This window comes from Fusarium redolens (assembly GCF_020744475.1).
Source record: "Fusarium redolens strain MPI-CAGE-AT-0023 chromosome Unknown BKA55scaffold_11, whole genome shotgun sequence".
In the NCBI taxonomy this organism is placed as follows: Eukaryota; Fungi; Ascomycota; class Sordariomycetes; order Hypocreales; family Nectriaceae; genus Fusarium; species Fusarium redolens.
The window spans coordinates 244999-263059 of NW_025763674.1; the positions used below are offsets into that span (position 1 = coordinate 244999).

General features: G+C 48.9%; 6 protein-coding genes across 6 annotated transcripts; 2 read left to right on the forward strand and 4 right to left on the reverse strand.

Annotated features, from left to right (window-relative positions):
- The first annotated feature begins 1046 nt into the window (after positions 1 to 1046).
- On the forward strand, positions 1047 to 2633 carry BKA55DRAFT_75551 (uncharacterized protein). Its single transcript, XM_046201614.1, has 2 exons — positions 1047 to 1661; positions 1715 to 2633. The coding sequence occupies exons 1-2, from the start codon at positions 1497 to 1499 to the stop codon at positions 2612 to 2614; spliced, it is 1065 nt and encodes a 354-aa protein (XP_046047307.1). The 5' UTR covers positions 1047 to 1496; the 3' UTR covers positions 2615 to 2633.
- A 2806-nt stretch (positions 2634 to 5439) lies between these two features.
- On the forward strand, positions 5440 to 7441 carry BKA55DRAFT_516162 (dihydroxy-acid/6-phosphogluconate dehydratase; the record flags this gene model as incomplete). Its single annotated transcript, XM_046188065.1, has 5 exons — positions 5440 to 5571; positions 5623 to 5720; positions 5772 to 5779; positions 5829 to 5936; positions 5985 to 7441. 5 exons carry the CDS (start codon positions 5440 to 5442, stop codon positions 7439 to 7441), a joined length of 1803 nt encoding a protein of 600 aa, XP_046047308.1.
- A 452-nt stretch (positions 7442 to 7893) lies between these two features.
- BKA55DRAFT_541003 (uncharacterized protein) lies at positions 7894 to 10425 on the reverse strand (the record flags this gene model as incomplete). The annotated part of the gene is made up of 4 exons (XM_046190328.1): positions 7894 to 8103; positions 8154 to 8753; positions 8805 to 9721; positions 9921 to 10425. The coding sequence occupies 4 exons, from the start codon at positions 10423 to 10425 to the stop codon at positions 7894 to 7896; spliced, it is 2232 nt and encodes a 743-aa protein (XP_046047309.1).
- A 375-nt stretch (positions 10426 to 10800) lies between these two features.
- Positions 10801 to 12117, reverse strand: BKA55DRAFT_573088 (ribosomal protein L18e/L15P). Its single transcript, XM_046193178.1, has 2 exons — positions 11645 to 12117; positions 10801 to 11565 (listed from the first exon to the last, which is right to left on the reverse strand). Exons 1-2 carry the CDS (start codon positions 11959 to 11961, stop codon positions 10995 to 10997), a joined length of 888 nt encoding a protein of 295 aa, XP_046047310.1. The 5' UTR covers positions 11962 to 12117; the 3' UTR covers positions 10801 to 10994.
- A 691-nt stretch (positions 12118 to 12808) lies between these two features.
- On the reverse strand, positions 12809 to 14477 carry BKA55DRAFT_541005 (Metallo-dependent phosphatase-like protein; the record flags this gene model as incomplete). Its single annotated transcript, XM_046190329.1, has 4 exons — positions 12809 to 12819; positions 12891 to 13079; positions 13543 to 13580; positions 13615 to 14477. The coding sequence occupies 4 exons, from the start codon at positions 14475 to 14477 to the stop codon at positions 12809 to 12811; spliced, it is 1101 nt and encodes a 366-aa protein (XP_046047311.1).
- Positions 14478 to 15206: 729 nt separating this feature from the next.
- BKA55DRAFT_75683 (nucleotide-diphospho-sugar transferase) lies at positions 15207 to 17354 on the reverse strand. The gene is made up of 5 exons (XM_046201615.1): positions 16712 to 17354; positions 16260 to 16658; positions 16119 to 16205; positions 15659 to 16070; positions 15207 to 15610 (listed from the first exon to the last, which is right to left on the reverse strand). Exons 1-5 carry the CDS (start codon positions 16993 to 16995, stop codon positions 15266 to 15268), a joined length of 1527 nt encoding a protein of 508 aa, XP_046047312.1. The 5' UTR covers positions 16996 to 17354; the 3' UTR covers positions 15207 to 15265.
- Positions 17355 to 18061: the final 707 nt, after the last annotated feature.

Here is an 18061-nt window from a genome sequence, read left to right on the forward strand (position 1 = left end):
TTGTATCCGTACTGACAACGACTGTTCTGCAGTTGCAGCATGTAAGTGATCGTTTTGAGGCTCGCTTGGGCGGTCCATGTCATCTGGTCTTGGTTTCTTTCTGATTGATCATTGATTCATGATAGTGGCGGACGGTGGTGTTCGCTCCATATTCCTATTCTGTCGAGCTGTTTAGACTTCACCGCGATTGAGGCTTGACTACTGCAGACTTGTATCAAGCCATTATCATCGGTGGCGTTTCTGTAATATTACGATCGTTGCTATTGCTTCACAAGCTCTGTTTTCGTCTGAGGTTTTTTTTTTTGGGGGGTTAGAGAAACAAAAAACCAAAAACCCCAGAAATTGGGTGTCTCATTACTGCAGGTTTTGTCTTGTGTTAGTCTCGTCTCGCGCCCAGTCTATGGTCAAGCTAAAATAGTATAGTGTCGTCTAGTTTGTCTCCGTTTAGAGCCTCAGATCTTGTTGTAGCAGTATTTGTTTTGAGTCCCAGACAGGAACTGTAAGATGAATCTTCATCCACGACTTGTTCCGTCTGCGATGGAGGTATGTTTTGGTTTTGTTCATGTTGCAGCATCCATCTCCAGCCAAGCCACATGCCATGCCCTGCAGGCCCTGAATTTACCCCCCATGTCTTGTCCTGTCGTCTAGGCCTGGAACGCCTCCCCCCCGTTCGTTAACGCTGTTAGACTGTCCCTGTTAGATGTAACAAGGGCCCTGGCAGTGTGCAGCAGTGAGCAAACCCTTGCTATGCCCTGATCCATGTCCATCCTCCAATCCATGCATGGCCCGAACCATCACCACCGTCGTGGCCGTTGCAATCTGCCCCGTACGCCCTGTACCTTACTCTAGTGAGCTTGTTACTGCATGCATGCCGCTGTAAACTGTCTATTGTGCCTGTTTCCGATCTTCCTTTGTTATTACTACACCACTTGCCCCTCCCCTTCAAATAAACTACTTCTACTTCTCCTCTTTCCCTTCTTCACTTTGGATTGTCATCCTCAACCTCACATCTTTTCTTTTCTTTTTCTTCTTCTTTGCAAGAAACGCTGTTGCGTCTTGTAATTGTATTCACTTCTTCGGCTCTGCTTCACTTCTTCTACGCAGCTAGCTCCAACACACTCATTAACAGTACCAACTTGGACCAACTGGTTTGGCTGCTGACACTCCTTAACAACCCATTACCTTCTACACAACTAAACCGATACTGGTTTTTCATTCAACGCTTTGTATAACAAATCTGTTTCATTCTACCTGAAACAGTTTCAACTTCTGAGGATTTTCCATTCCGGTGTCTGTATTTTCGAGTTCAATATTCTCGCTGGCTTAAACAGCACACCCGGCATTCGAACGATATCGCTCGCTTCGACCACACTTGGCCTGGCTTCTTTCTCAAGACCAGCTTATACGACGACTTTCCACTCTTCGGAAAACGACGATTCTTTTCAGCAACCCGATTTTTACTTTACGATACCCATAGCGGATTTCAAGGCAGTACAATGAACAGCCGACCAATGAGCTCAGGCATGCCTCAACATCAGATGGCTCAGGCCCCTGCGCCTTATATCCCGTCACGAGATTCCATGGACCGCCACGACTACGGAATTTCAAAGAACCGTAAGGCTTCGTCGACTGGCGGTGGACGTGCTTGGAGCGATGAGGAGGTGAGTCGAGGTTGTTTAGTTGTGCCAGACCAAATCACTAATACCAAGTTTAGGAGTCATATCTCATCCAAACTCGACTCCAGAAGATGCCATATAAGTACATTGCAGCCCATCTCAAGAAGACAGAGTTGGCTTGCCGTCTCCACTATCATCAGCTCTCTCACGGTAGCAACCGACGCAACAAGCGTGCTGCCTCAGTCTCATCGGGTGCCTCCAACGACATCCCCCAGACTCACAACGTGAACGTTCCCAGCCCTGCACGAGAGACTGTCTCTCGCTCAGTCTCTCCTGGTGGAAGTGTACGAAGTTATAGCCCCCCTCCCTGCAACGTCAACACTGCCAGCCACATCCAGCTCCCCAGCATCGTTGGACCTAGCGATGTCACCCGTCTACCGTCCATTCTCCCAAAGCCTTCTCGCATGTCTCTCCCACCTCCCGTCACCAACCAGTCATATACGACGCCAGTGGATGTCCCTGTTCAGATGCCTCCCGCTGCTTTCCACCACCGCGCAGCTTCGCTTCAACGAACAACACCTCCTCTGCGTCTTGACTGCTCAGTTGTGCCTGCTCCTGGGCCCGTGCCTTCACCTCCTGCACACAACGCCTCGCATGTCGATCTTTCACGCCTTCATTCCATCTACTCAACCCACCGCGCGTCTTTCTGGACAACAATCGCCAACGAGTATGGTCCTTCAGTGTCTCCCACTGTTCTCGAACAGGCCTGGAAGACTGGCACCTGCTGCAGCCCTTCTTCGCTGACACCAATCACCCCCATCTCCAGTCCAGGCCAGGCTGAAAAGGATGCGCAGAGCCACACCTACAACAAGGGACAGGACAAGACACGGATCTCCTCGATCCTTGGAATTGACGCTGACCCACGAACCGCTCGCGATCGGGATATCGTGAGACGGCTGGAAGAGGAGCGATTCGGTATGATGCAAACCGCTCACTGAACATGGACTCCTCGGGTTACGTCACCCTGTCTTGATCCTCATCCCATCCAGAGGCGAGGTAATTTGGAATGAGAACAAGGTGAGACCGCAGCGTGGTCTCGCCTCATTGTATGATACGCCTCTTGCTTTTCGCATTTCGTTTCAATCACGGCATTGTTGCTCTCTCTACCACCGGAGGCACGCACACGACACGGCATATCTGCCATACACGCTTGGGCATTTTACTTGCGCCCGCACTCGTTTTCACGAAGTACATCACTTTCATTCTTTTCACTGTGCGGCCTATACCGTTCTTATCTTACGAACAAAGTATTGTCTAGTGGGTGGGATCCAGTTCAAATCTGGATCCTTGGAGGTGGAAAAAAGGAGGTAGATGCACGGCATTTGCTACACGACATGAAGAGCACTTGTCGCAGATGGAGGGAGACACTACTATACACCTTTTCCGTCCTATGCTTGGAGTAAAGACCTGTCCCGGTGTAGTGGACAGAGTCATGGATTTTTTATTTGGTCTCAATTTTCGGTTTTTTTTGACGGTTTTTTTTTTTCCTGACCCGTTTTATTTGGCTTGCCATTTCGGCAGATTTCCTTACATTGTACAGTCCTCTTGTTGTTTCGTATTGAGGACTGATGAAATTACGGTGATGAAAGAAAAGGGCCAAAGCTCAAGACGCTCGCCCCGGGTTACTGCTAGTGAGCGGATGGGTTTATGGGGTGGAGGATAATATTAGATACACCCTGTCAGTGGTAAAAGCTGGCAGGCATCAATTGATAATCTTCTTCACCTTGAACTGTTTATTGTTTCATGTGGACTGTGACATGACAATGTTGAAAAAGTGTTGCTTGCTTGCGTAATGGAGATGAAACTAGATCAGCGTGTGTTAGTGGAGGATATGGGGATGGGATATGTTTGAGGTTGCTTGAGACGGCGATACGTCCGAAAAGTGTCTGTACAAGGTGCCATGAAGATCATTTCGCAGCAAAAGCCCGAATTGTAATGGTATTGCTGAGTGATGCTGATGTGTCGTGGTGAGTTGGGTGGGTGTATGTGTCTTGGCTGTGCAGCGTTTCAATGCGTTTTAAGAGTCTGTGTTTCACAATGACGACGGCCGTGTATCAAGACGCATAGACCAATATGACTTGCATGATATTGGGATGATGTTGACGAGTTGTGAGTACGTATACTCTGTCTGGGTAGTTGTAGGTAGCTAAGGTATGAGAGGAGACATAAAGATGGGTGTGTTTGTTTGTTTGTAGTTAAACAACCGACTTAAGTGGAGGTTATACATCTATTGGACTATAACATCATATATCTGATACGTCGAAACATTACATCTCTCGGTGGTTAAAACCGTTCGGGTGAGTGTCAGCCGAAACTTCGGTGTTTCCCCCCTGTATCCGATCCGCGGTTCGGCCCCGGTGGATGAGGAAATTGTGGATGTCACGCGGAGAGGGGCGCATCGGGGATCAAAGATGGGAAGGAATGGATCCATAGCGAATGGGACTGCGGAGTCCCGGCTGAATGTAGTTGTAAGGTAGGTAGATATTCTTAGGGGGAGGGTGTTCTCCCTTTTAGCCGCTGTCATGGTTTTTGTTTTTGTTTTGGGGGTAAATTTGACCCCAAGTCTATGATCTGGACGAAGGTATCGTGAGGGGAGGATGTTTCTTAAGAGTGGAGATGACCTCTGGTATTTCAAGTATTTACTCTCTCTTCCCTCATTGTCAAGTTGAAGACAATGTCTCTGTTCTCTCTCTTCTTGCTCATTTGATTGGCATTGACTAGTCTGGGCCTATTAAAGCTCGAGGGATCCGTAATTGCTAAACCGACGGCTGGTATTCGACAAAGCTCTAGCTAACTAATGTGCGGGGTTGTTGGGCCTTTTTAGCAGGCGGGAAGTGGATATCATGATCATACCAAGTCAAGAGGGGTTAAAGAAAGAAGAATAAGAGAAGGGGAAACTCTTGATGAGGTTTCCGGAGCGAATGCCGAGCTGTTCGGTCCGGCAAAGGAGGGATGAGTGAGGCAAGCCAAGATTTTGAGTGAGAATAGCCTCTTGTAACAAGGTAAAAGAGTTGACGCAATTTCACGAGGCTTCTCTTATCTAAGTAGGTATCATGTGTTGTCAATGAGCTAGAAGCTACCTACAGTACATTAGCTTGGGGAGTACAAGATGCCACAACTGTAGCTGTTATCACTCCCTTTCTCCCGTGTCCTCATCTCAGTTCTGTCTCTTCTCTCTTCGTAACTTGTAATATTCTAAACTTCAACTGATCAACAGAGGAGTAAACGCCACTACTCCGCACACTACACTACCTCAAGTCACAGGGCTACAGGCTACAGGCTACAGGACATTCCGCTTACATCTTGGTCTTGAAAAAGTCACTAAAATCGACTACTCCGCTCTTCGGCAGACGCATTGCAACTCGCACCACAATTCTTGTCTAATCCGACGCTTGTCTTTGGTCAATTTCTCTTCGTCTTCGGTTCTCTGTCACCCTCACCCAAGGCCAAAGACCCAAGACCTTGTTGTCCGGAATCATTTCCTTTATATAAGGTCAGTCACTGCCCGTGGGGTTGAGCCTTGGCAGCAATTGCCGTCCATCCATCCATCCTCTTCACTGTAACATAACCAACTCATTCTTCCTTCCTCTTCTCACTCCGACATCGCTATTTATCTTCCACCTTAGACTAATCCAAGTCATCAGGAGATAGCTTCTTTCACTTTGACTCAATTCTGGTGTTTCTCAACCATTGAATCACTAGAGACCGCTTAACTCCCCCATCAAACTACAGACTGTGAGATCAACTCTCACAACTCATCATCATGGCGGACCAAGTCCAACACGACCCTAAACAGGATCCCGACTACATCCCCTTTCCTTGTCTTCCTCCTGGCGGTGCTCTAAACCGTTGGTCGACAAAGATCACTCGCGAGCATGACTATCCCGGAGCTCAGGTATGTTTCCCCTAACTCTACCATATTTCAACAACTCACTGACATTACCAGGCTATGCTCTACGGAGCTGGTGTCCCAAACAAGGACAAGATGAAGAATGCCCCTCAAATCGGTGTTGCTACCGTGTGGTGGCAAGGAAACCCTTGCAAGTGAGTTGAACCGAATGCCTCTTGTAAGACTGAATACTAATGGTTTTGTAGTACTCATCGTAAGTGACACAGCTTGAAACAAGAAAATATGTACTCATACAAAAACAGTCCTCGATCTTGGCCAAATCGTCAAGAACTCTATCGAGAAGGAGGGCATGATCGGATGGCAGTTCAACACCGTTGGTGTCTCTGACGCCATCACGATGGGAGGCGAAGGTTTGTGAACCTCACTCGCAAAATTTCATAGTAACTCACACATCTCAGGCATGCGCTTCTCTCTTCAGACTCGAGAAATCATCGCCGATTCCATCGAGTCTGTAACATGCGCCCAGCACCATGACGCCAACATCTCTATTCCTGGCTGTGACAAGAACATGCCCGGCACTGTGATGGCCGCCGCTCGTCACAATCGCCCCTTTATCATGATCTACGGCGGTACCATCCGTAAGGGCCACTCTAAGCTCCTCGAGCAGCCCATCAATATCAGCACATGCTACGAAGCTTCCGGCGCTTTCACCTATGGCCGTCTTCACGCAAAGACAAATCCTGGTGAGGCTGGCCGTGAGAGCTCTGATGTCATGGATGATATCGAGAAGCATGCTTGTCCCGGTGCTGGAGCCTGTGGTGGTATGTACACGGCTAACACTATGGCTACTGCCATTGAGGCTATGGGTCTTTCACTACCTGGCTCTTCATCATACCCTGCCGAGTCTCCTGAGAAGCGTCGTGAGTGTGAGCGCGCTGCTCAGGTTATCCGAACTACTATGGAGAAGGACCTTCGTCCTCGCGATATCATGACCCGAGCTTCTTTCGAGAACGCTCTTGTTCTGACTATGATTCTGGGTGGTTCTACAAACGGTGTTCTTCACTTCCTCGCCATGGCCAACACAGCGGGCGTCCCCCTGACTATCGATGATATCCAACGCGCCAGTGACCGAACTCCTTTCCTCGCCGACCTCGCCCCCAGTGGAAAGTACTACATGGAGGATCTCTACAACGTCGGCGGAACTCCCTCTGTCATCAAGATGCTTATCGCCCGTGGCCTTCTCGACGGCAGCATCATGACCGTCACCGGCAAGACTCTTGCCGAGAACGTGGAAGACTGGCCCAGCCTGGACCCTGGTCAGGATATCATCCGCTCTCTCGATAACCCCATTAAGGATTCCGGCCACATCCGCATCCTACGAGGCAACTTTGCCCCCGGCGGTGCCGTTGCTAAGATTACTGGAAAGGAGGGACTATCTTTCACTGGCAAGGCCCGTGTATACGATACTGAGAAGATGCTCAACGCTGCTCTGAACAAAGGCGAGATCAAGCAATCCGACGGTAACTTGGTTGTTATTGTACGATATGAAGGTCCCAAGGGTGGTCCTGGTATGCCCGAACAACTGAAGGCCTCTGCAGCCATCATGGGCGCTGGTCTCTCGAATCTTGCCCTCGTCACAGACGGCCGATATAGTGGTGCTTCTCACGGCTTCATCGTCGGTCACGTTGTGCCTGAAGCTATGGTCGGAGGCCCTATCGCCCTGGTCAAGGATGGAGATGTGATTACCATTGATGCAGTTAGAAACCGCATTGATGTCGATATCACCGATGAGGAGATGGAGAAGCGAAGGAGTGAGTGGAAGGCCCCTGAGCCTAGAGTCAAGAGAGGTGTGTTGGCCAAGTATGCTAAGTTGGTCGGAGACGCTTCTCACGGTGCTGTGACAGATCAGTGGTAGATGTCCAAGACTGGCATGTATAGCAAAAAATAAAAAGGGAATATTTACGTTAGATTGAAACACCAACCTGACATTCCGCATATTGTGAACCAGGGGTAATATGACCATACAACTAAGAGCAGCGACTTGTATAAACCTGGCAGATTCGATTCTATTATGAACGAGGATTGGAAACTAAAATGAATGAAGGGTATCGAGCACATCCACATGCTTCTCTGTCTCCCACTATCGCTCCTCTTTCAACCCATGCATAGCCACCTTCTTGATCTTGTCTTAATACACAAATACATCTTGCGCGCATAAATTTACGTTAAAAACACACGACCGCTGCTCTCCTCTCCCGTAGATATATCCAATCACCACTCAACGTCTCCCAATATTATCTCGAAGCTTTCACCGCCAGGCACGTCGTGGGCAGTTGCAAATGAGCCTTGATGACTCTCTAGCGGACTCTAGTCACCCAGGGGCATGCCCTCAAGCTCATCCAGCAATCGGCGCCAGTTGTCTGCGAGCATCTCTGCGTACTTAACTCGCTCGCCGGCCCAGTCCTGGTTCCATCGGCTGACGTGGTACTGAGTTGACTGGAAGGTGACGAGTTCGTCGCGGATGCACTCCTTGACGAAGATGGAGCGATTGTGTTGCTGGACAATAGACTCCTTATCCTGATTCTTTGTTAGCACTTCCTTATCTAGTAGCCTAGAGATGAGCTTACCTTGATGATGTTTTCCGCTATCCGGTCAATCTCACCAGCCTTGACCACCCCTTCTGGCTTGGATCTCAAGTTGGCGAGCTTGTTCTCATTAGTCTGGATCCTCCGCTCCAGATAAGGAATATTATCTTTATCCAATCGTTCTCTTCGCTCAAACATCTCCCGGACGCTCACCAGAGCATCTCGTTGGCGCTTGAGGTCCTCAAGAACTCCCTCATCCCATCCGCGGCTCTCATCCTCCATCAAAGTTTGGCAAGTCCTGAGGTGTTTGCTCATGGCGACAAGTCCATCGTTAAGTAGAGGAACCTCGTTGGTGTCTGTGGCGTAAGTGTCTTCCGATGTTTCTGTCAGAGAGGCCAAAGATAGAGCAATACGAGCGTGGTCAGCAGCCACGCCCTCAGTTCGCTTGACGAGACGATCCATGATGTTGCAGATGTTAATGTAAAGCTCAGCAGACCGCTTGACGCCATTGCGGGTTCGGTTGAAGAGATCCTCGAGCTCAGCTGGCAAAGAATCCTCCAAACCAGGTGGTAGTGCTCTATCAGTAAACTCATCCTGAACAGAAATGGTAGCTTGCTTGCGCCACACAGATAGTTCCTGATGCTGATATTAGCTTCAGCAGTTGATTTACACTTGGTGGCAGAATTGACTTACTGTAGGAACGGTCAAGAACATGACGACCAGCTGTTCTTGGTTTAGAATCGGGTGCCTGACAAGGGCATTCAAGAACCGTGACAGACCCCTCCTTCGCTTCTCGATAAAAGCCCCATCGTTTGACAGATGGCTACCATTTACACCTACGCGCTTGGGTGGAAGTAGCGGTAGAATACGGAATGGATATCTCTTGTGCAGACAATCCAATAGCCAGACAAAGTCGCTGTATCTGCGAATAACCTTGCTACCGCGCCTTATGCTTGAGATTTCATAATTATGGTGTTGGAACATGAAAACACCTTCCTTTTCCGGCATAAGCACAACAACGACATTCTCCTCGGCGCCGCGGCCTGTTCTGCCACTGCTCGTATGGTGTTGAAGAGCTGGAGGTTGTGCACTTGGTGTCATATCGGAAGCTGCACCAAAGGGATTCTGGACAGGGCCGGAGGGAGACTCCCCAAAGCCTACAACAGGATTATTCCCATCAAAGTATCCCCATCCACCAGGCGTTGTTACCGAGTTGCTGCTATGTTGTCTGCGGCTGTTCGGAGAAGTAGTGGCCTGAGGCGATGCAATATTAGGCAGAGGAGGAGCGTCGATTACTGTTGCCGGGGGTGTTTGGCTGAAGCTGGCATGGCCATTTGTGCTGTTTCGCTGGGTGCCGTTGGACTTGGAGGGACCGTGATCATGGGTTTTGTGCATATCGGGACTGCCCCATGGATCGTCCTCTGGGTCATCCATGGCTGGTCGAAATTGCTTAGGTTGTTGCTGCGCGGGAGGAGTTTGTTGTTGTTGTTGTTGAGGAGGAGGAGGAGGAATATCTTTTGGAGGCGTCTGAGGAGGCTTCGCGGAAAGTTCAGCAACTGGAGGTAGGATGGGCTCTGCAGTGAGACCTGCGAGCTTGGGTTGCGGAAGGCCTGTGATGGAAATGAGTTATTAGCTGGAACTGAGTAGTGTCCCCACCAACCGCCGGGGGGATATGCCAGCACTGATATGACATCCATGGCATTGCATTGACCAGTTGATAGGGCAGCTTGTAAGTCTTGGCAAGCAAGCGATTTACATGAGAGGAAAATAATCATGCGAAATGCGAATCGAAGAGATATGTTTACTTACGTTTTCGGCGCTCATCAACACCATCCAGGCTTATGACTTCACCTTCTTGTGCAAGGCCTACCAGAGCCAGCAGCACATTGAACTCGTTTCGACCTAGCAGGACATCCCCGCCTCCGGGAGCAACCAAGGACATAATGCGAGCTTGGGCATCAGCACCAAGTCTGGCAGTAGCAAAGAGCTTTGCGACACCACCAGAAGTGACCTGACCTCCGCTGCCGTCTTCGCGCACTACTGTATCGAAGGTCTCGATATAGGCATCGGGCACGTCGCTACCAGGGAGGAGGTTGCGAATAAGATCTGCTCTGCTCTGCTGCTTGCGCGGCGTGGGCATGTCCCACGGTGAATCGTGGGAGTCGTTGTCGTCAGCGAAAAGACTGTTGGATGGCTTTGGTGTTCCAGAACCAGAGTCATCGTCGAAGAGTCCAGCACCGCCGCGACGAGTTGGACCAGGAGACGCACCCAGACCTGGGTTGTCCTCCGTCGGCGATGAACCAAAAAGTGACATTATGACTTTCAGGTGAGCAGCGAATGTAAGATTATCTTGCGGCACGTATCAATCTCGTCGACGTCGATCAGCCGAGTCGCGAAAACTCGTGGAGAGTGTAGATCGGTCGTCTAGGTAGCGATTCGTAATCGAAGCCGCAAAGAGGACGATATACAGCGCAATCGACTTGGGTGCGCGATACCGAGCCTACGATGGAACAAAACTGCAACTGCAGGAGTTGAAGCGAAGCCAATAAGCAATACAGAAGCTCTAGCGACGAAATACACGCGAATTGAGAGGCAACTGGGAGGTTGGTGAAGTCATTCCAAGTGGAGAAGACCTGGGTCTGCGACATCAACTTAAACCGGACGGAGCTGTTGTGGAGCGTCATGGGTACGTACTCCCTGACGCATGCAACGGTTAAAATGGATGTTCCTGGAGACGCCACAATCTGTCAAGACTGTGGCTGATCACCAGATGCTACATAGAAAAGTTTCATGAGTTCAATTGTTTGTACATTGCTTGTTATCACATCCAAGTGTCTATACTCGGTCATTATAATACAATTCTTCATATGCCAGTCCCAACTCTTAGAATAGAGTCTCCTCAGTGGCTGCCTTCTCCTTCTTAACCTCGCTCTTGATCTTGTGCACACCAGGCACCCTGAAGTACAAACTGGGCGACTGTCCTGGCGCGAGCTGGTAGCTCAGGTATCCTCGGTGCGCAGGATCACGATAATACTCGATATCCTCACGGCTGGTAGGGTCGGGCAATCGGTATCGGAAGGGTGATTCACGGGCTGCGGCCAGCACAGTATCGACGTGCTCCAATCCTTGAGGAAGAGGCTTATCTGTGTTGACGGACTCGCCCCGTAGGAGCCGTTTTATGGCCAGCTTGGTGTAGTATCGGGTGAGGACCTTGCCTCCAGCACCTTCGATAGCAGCGATAGCTCCAGCAGAAACACGGGAGACCATCACATCGATGGGCTGCTTAAGCATATCTGCACCTCGAGATAGAACTTTGACACCATCCTTGACTGTTCCAACGATGCCACACTCGATCAATTCCTTCGGTGTAATCTGCTTAGTGGGGTCGATTCGTCCTTGATCGATCCAAGCCTGGATCTGGTCGAGGTTGACTTCCGACATCTGAGGAGCTCGGCTACAGACAAGTTAGTCAATTGAACTTTTATCATCCCCAACTCTTCAACATGTTGTCGGGACATTCGTAGGCGCCTCACAAGTTGCTGAAGCCCTTTCGACCATGCTTGACGATCAAAGGTGTCTGACCACCCTGAAACCACGGCTTGACCTTTCCATGCTGCTTCTGACCCTTGTGACCACGACCAGATGTCTTTCCGTGTCCGGACGAAGGACCACGGCCAACTCGCTTCTTCTGGTGAACGGCGCCAGCGTTGTTGGCGAGACTGCTGAGGATAGACGCATTTCGGGTCTGGAGGGAGAGGCCGGAGAGGTAGGCGGTCAGCGACGACACGGGAGCATTGACGGTCGTCCTGCAGCACAACGGTGTGCTGAAGGGTGAAATTCGAGGAGGCATCGTCGTGAGGAGGGCGCCGCGGCCGTGAGTCTGGAATTGATGCTGGCGATCTCGAAGTCGACGGTAACCAATTTTTTGGATGGCTTAGTGCAAGAATGTCAATCTGGGGCAGTGGATGCCTCAGGCTGCAGCTCATTGAAACTCATCGACGACGGGCTCGGAGCCAGCTTTTTCAAAATTGAGATTGAAAAATGATTGTTATATTATTAGAAGACTTTACAAAGTCTCTCGTATCCTCTGTAGACGTATCAAATGTTGAGGTCTTCCAGAAGCGCGAGGCGTTGAATCTCCTGCTCATCTGTTCATTAACCACAGAGTCCAAACCCTTCACCTGAACATCTTAATGCCATATCACATCCATCAACAGCCAATCATGAACCGAAAATATGATAATCAGTTGCAGAGAGTCCTTCCTCCCAAGCTTTGCGTATCCCCAGTCGTGTACGCGAGTCTTTCTCTCGCCCTAGCAGCGCGCTGAGCTCTTTTAATCCTCTTGTTATGCCTATAAAGCGCCAAGCTGCAGACCCAAATGAGGAACAAAGCAATGAGGGGCATACCAATCACAAGAAATAGAAACATTGGATCGGACGCGAGATTCACATCATCGTCTGTAGCCCAGTGGTGCTTGATCATCATGGTGCCCATTCCAACGATCGATATAGCTGTGTTCAAGGCTGTCTAGATAAACTCTGTCAAGGAAGTGATTAAACGGGTATTGTATAAAGTTTTGGCTGATTTCCCGTTGTCTTAGCTCAAGACGCATAGTTTCGCTGTTAATGACCTCAAGTTGAGATGCTTGACTGATGGAAGTCTAGCATAACTGTCGCCTGGAAGGAGACTCTGTCTCTCAATTTCGTACTGCAATAATGATTATAGTAGAGATTAGATATTCCGGTTGAAATTGTGAGTGCAAGTGGATGCGTACTTACTTATCACAATACTCATGGAGCTTTTTGGTTGCGGAAATCGTGCAGGTGAGACGATGTGCAAGAAGATCAAACAATGAGGGCACCACTGATATATAACATCAGGTATTAACACTGTAAGTTTGAGTAAATTGAGTCTCTTTGTACTTTCATCATCCTTGTATTCGAACATAGCCCAAGGCATACTCTTAACTACATGGATGTATAAGCCAACACCAACAGGGGTATCAAACATATACAACCAACACTCAATTGATGAATGGTTGAAGATAGACGAAGAGCAAGGTTTATGAAGCTAACGACTTGTGCTTAAATACTATGCGAGGCACGACCTGAGGTTTTGCCTCGAGTGAGCCCATTTTCCATGGACTTAAGAGATGTATCTGCTCAGGTGGGTGTCTGGACGTAACAGAAGAACGGCTCTTAACCCTCTGGATATAGGAGCTATCTCAGATCTTGTCTGAGCCTTGCTACACATCCATATGGGAGTTATTAGTTACTAAAACTAATATTGCCGCCTCATAACTCGAGATGGACTTTAGATCATGAGATTCTGACGACATATTCTCGAGACATATAAATGGCCTTCAATATGTAACTTATATATACACAAACGAGTTGGCAATATATCAAGGAATGAACCAACTCAGTATACCAACTCCAAGCTCTTCGAGAGCAGATACCCAATGGCATCTAAATGCAAGAAACCAATATATCCCCAACTCACAACTCTACAACCCTCTCATCATCAAAACCCTTCGTGTTCTCCAACGGCGGCCCCTTATACCCCAAAACATACCCCCTCTGATTCGCAACAACCTTCACACCACCCTTCTTAAACTCCGTCGTATAATGCGTATGACCAAACATCCAAACTTGCACTCCATGCATAAACTCCCTAGCCTGTATAACATCCGTCGAAAACGCCGTCTTGTACGGTGCATTCGCATGTTCTGGTTTAGAAGACCCTTTTACACAGGGTGCGTGGTGTGTTACCACCAAGACATTTCTCTGAGATTCTTCTGGAAGGTTGTTGAGTTCGGATATGGTCTCTGTGAGATAGGCGAGATCCCGGGCGTGACACTCGTTATGTTTGGCGACGGTCCAGTTTTTGATGAGTTTGTAGTCTGATACTCGGAGGGCAATGGTATCAGCTGCTGAAGAATGGATATTCGACCATAATGTTGCGCCGATAATGGTGAGTTTCGAATCCGGATCATCCCAGCGATTTCGATCCAGAATCACAAGTTTTCCCTCAAGAACCTCCTCTTTCTCCAATTCCCTCGCCTTTTCAATACCGTCCTCAAAGCTCATCTCGTAGAACTCGTGGTTACCAAGGACTAAGAAGACCTTTTCGAAACGAGCTGTTTGGCGTGCGAGAAATGGGAGAAACATATCATAGTCGACTAAACGACCTATATCGCCCCCGAGAATAAGAAAAGGTGCTTTGACAGGAAAGTCGAAAGTCGCGTATTGTCGATTGAGCTCCAGATGAAGATCTGACATGATTTGTGCTGATCGACCACATGGTTCTCGATGAGGAATTGCAGGGCCGAAGAGATATTCTGAGACACGATATAGTGTATCCATTGTAGGAGTCTGACTTGCTTCTTGTGTGATGAGAATAGAGAACAAACAGTGAGTTGAATGATATTGGCACAGACTTCTCTTTGTGGTCTCTAGGACTCTTATACATAGGACTTGGTTAGTCCTCCATGAACTGGTGGGTCTAGAATCATAGCTGTTTGTCTTGAGGGCAGTGCTCTCTAGACCGGGGCCTCCAACGCCACGTCCATTCAGCCCCTGGGAATCCGCCTACGCTACCGCGGAATCTTCACAATTAAGGGACAGCTGCATGAGGCTCAAGACTTGCAGCAGTAAGAACCATAAATTAATGTCAGAGCGATCACTTATGCATAATACCACCCAAAGAGACATGCAACAAAACCACTTCTTCGTGGCTGTAAAAATGAGCCGATTCTCATCCTACATGTATCATTAATACCAACAGGTTCTCTGACTTCTAGAGTAGAATGTAAACCCATCATCTATCAAATCATCTTGACAACGACCTCCCAAACCGTGTATGAAGCAGATTTCCCACGATGCGCGTGCCATATCCCTTTAGTACAATGATAGACGAGTATCCTAACCATGGCGGAAGCAAAGGTAGGATGCCCGGGACAAAAACAAAACGCCGCACCCTCTTTTATTTTCCCTGCCTCCGAATGTGTAATAATCCCTGTGACCTAGTCGAATGAAGTTGCTTATGCCCCTGAAGCGCCGTTGATGTCCGGTTGATAATCGCAGTGCTCCAATGCCGATATTGATCCGTTTGTTGGATTCCATACTCAAGACAGCTCAAGTTTTGAAGTGGCCTAGTATGGATGTTCCCAGCCGCCAGCAACGTCGACCCATTCTGCAAGACATGATCCTTCTTTGCCTTCAACATCGACAACATCGGTATCACATCTGCAGCGACAGCCAATGCCACCTTCTTGCACGTCGTCCCACTGCTCCCAGTAATCATCTTCCTCGAATCTCTTATACTCGGGGAATGTTGTCTTCTCTAGGTACGGCTCACGTGCGAGCTGTTTGCCCGGCGCATTAGCAGGGCAATGCTGAATCGTTGTATGTCGGTAACCAAAGTCTCGGAAGTAATGGATATCCTGGGGTCCGAGGAGAGCGCCAGCGGCAAGGGAGTGAATCGGAGCATCGCCCCACTAAGGAATGTTAGCATTGTTTCAAAAAGGGGGCTTTGGCTTGCATACTCGTTCCATCCAAAAGCCACCACTTCTGTCCATCATTTCGAAAAAGTCCTGGTACTCCTTGCTGCGGAACCAGCTGAGCTTTGCAATTTCGAAGTTGGACCAAAAGTGGCACATGTTGTATGTCTCTCCCTCCATTGACTCAGGGTCGACAATGTTTTCCTTCTTACCCGTGAGGGTATCCCAGAAACTCTTCTCGGGATTTGGCGAAGTATCGCTGTCCTTAGCAGTATCCTCATCATCGTCCTCTGGTGGCTCAACGAACATTTCCCACAAGCCTTTCGATGTGATGTTGTTAAGTCGCTTGTATGCGGATGCGTATCGGAAGATATTGGGAACAGTCTCTCGAAGTTCCTTGACGGCGATTGTGAAGCCGTATGTTTTATTGTGTTCGATCATTTTCTGGAAAGGGTCACTGCAGCTAGTTAGTAATGCGATTGCGTCTGACTAGAGCAAAACGTACTATGTGATGTCGCAGAAGTAGCTGATCTCGGGTTCGACTCGCCAGTACCACTCATACTTGAGCAATAAGGGGTGGTTGAAGAAGAAACTATTGCGCCGTTAGCTAGGCTGTCCTTGATCACCACGAAAAACCTTAACTTACCCAGAGTAGAATCTGCACATCTTGTGATAGCTCTCCAAGCCTCCATACATGACGGCAGCGTCGCCCTGCTTGGCGATACCCTCTGAAGCAACTTTGGGGTCAATCCAATCGGGGAACCCCCACATATCTGGTCCAACCTTTCCAAACTCAACATCTCCAGAGGTATGATTTCGAACAGCCTCCTTGAAGTTGTCGTCGAAATCTGCATCGTTGAGGAACACATAGGGGTAATGATACCAACGATTGAAATGTCTCTCAACTGATTTTATAGATTGCAAAACACCATCGATCTCCTTGTTTCGCGCTAATATCACAAAGGCGGCGTTGGCTCGAGGTTGGCTGGTGTCAGGCTGGGCGCAGCCCTCGACGAACACCTTATCGTACTTTTCGCTGATTTTCCTGTTTGGGCTGTTAGCCATCTGATATGCCAAGCATGCTGATATCAGACTTACCGCATCTTGGGGGGAGCACCCCCTGGTATCAGAAACCTGCCGGGGGAACTGGGATGGCTGACGAAGAGAATAAAAATAAGGATTAAAACAAGCATTGGAAAAAAGACAACCACGCCCAGAGGTACGGAAATTGTAGAGTTCCCCTTTAATCGCAGGGGTCGACGGAAGAAGGCCATGCGAGAGTCGACCGACTTGTTGTGTTTGGAATCCCTCTTCTCGTCGAGGGGAAGTTGTAGAGGAGGTTTGCTGGGAGCCACCTTGGTGGCCCTCCTGATCAGGTCCATGGGGAGAAAGATCCTACCACGGCGGCAGGTATTGTGATTGATGGCAGTCGAAGTCTGGAGGACATGAAAAGCGCCGTATCGTGGCGCCTGCGACGGCCGTCGAAGACGAGATTCAAGGTGTAGATGTGGTCGTGGTCGTGGTCGAAGAATAGGAGACCAGGGAGGGAGACCGGTATTGGTGGATGGGGCAATTAACTCGTACGGTAGCCGTAGGTAGTTCGGTCGATCTTCAAGGTGGGACCGAGAAGTTTAAAAAAGGTAAAAAAAAATAATTATGTCAAACGTGATCGCAGAACAGAAGACGGTCGTGGTATCGTTGTCGTGGCTCGTGGATTTTGATGGTATCGTCGCACGTCGTCCATAGACGTAACATTGAAGAGGAAGCAGTCGTGGGATGGGATATTGGATCTCTAAAAGACAGACAGGGAGAGGGATTGAATTAAGTAATGAGCGGCAGGGACCACATTCCCTGATTCTAGTGCAATACAGTAGAAATTCCACCAAAGTCAAAGCCAAAGACAGGCCCAGAGTTTGATCCAGCAAGCAAAAAACTACTGACGCGTTGACCCGGGAGAGGTGGTCGGTGGGGCACAGACTCCTTGTTCTTGGCAGATGATAGCGAGAGATCACCAATGAATGAGGGAATCCATGTTATGAGATACAGTGCATGTTGTATACACGTACAGCAAGGGCGGTAGAGACTGACTCTTGTACTCAGACTAAGGGTCTTGGCCTTGAAAGGGATGACCGGAAAAGAATAATGAGAGAGGCAAATAAGGGAGAAGATACAGAGCATGAGTGAGGGTGGGAAGTGGGAGCACGCAAAACACGATGGGGCCGTAGAGTAGAGTCTGTAGCCACTGAAGATAATTACTGATGTAGTGGAGGTACTGCAGGTGTAGCTTGAGCTGTACCAACTGCAGTTATTCATGCACATTCATCAAGATCCCGGGTACTTACAGGGGCCACGGACTCGTCCGTGAGCCAATAGCTTGCTCATCCTTTGAATCATGACAGCGTCGATCCAATCAAACACCAAACAAAAAGGGCGGAACACTACCGGACA

What these genes read in the sequence shown, in the direction of transcription:
- BKA55DRAFT_75683 (XM_046201615.1), bottom strand. Translation starts at nt 16,995, where the DNA reads ATGGACCTGATCAGGAGGGCCACCAAGGTGGCTCCCAGCAAACCTCCT. An exon ending in GGTGCTCCCCCCAAGATGCG is followed by an intron (nt 16,659 to 16,711) that starts GTAAGTCTGATA and finishes CAGCCCAAACAG; the next exon opens with GAAAATCAGCGAAAAGTACG. An exon ending in ATGTGCAGATTCTACTCTGG is followed by an intron (nt 16,206 to 16,259) that starts GTAAGTTAAGGT and finishes ACGGCGCAATAG; the next exon opens with TTTCTTCTTCAACCACCCCT.
- BKA55DRAFT_75551 (XM_046201614.1), top strand. Translation starts at nt 1,497, where the DNA reads ATGAACAGCCGACCAATGAGCTCAGGCATGCCTCAACATCAGATGGCT. An exon ending in GTGCTTGGAGCGATGAGGAG is followed by an intron (nt 1,662 to 1,714) that starts GTGAGTCGAGGT and finishes TACCAAGTTTAG; the next exon opens with GAGTCATATCTCATCCAAAC.
- BKA55DRAFT_573088 (XM_046193178.1), bottom strand. Translation starts at nt 11,961, where the DNA reads ATGCCTCCTCGAATTTCACCCTTCAGCACACCGTTGTGCTGCAGGACG. An exon ending in CGAAAGGGCTTCAGCAACTT is followed by an intron (nt 11,566 to 11,644) that starts GTGAGGCGCCTA and finishes ACTTGTCTGTAG; the next exon opens with CCGAGCTCCTCAGATGTCGG.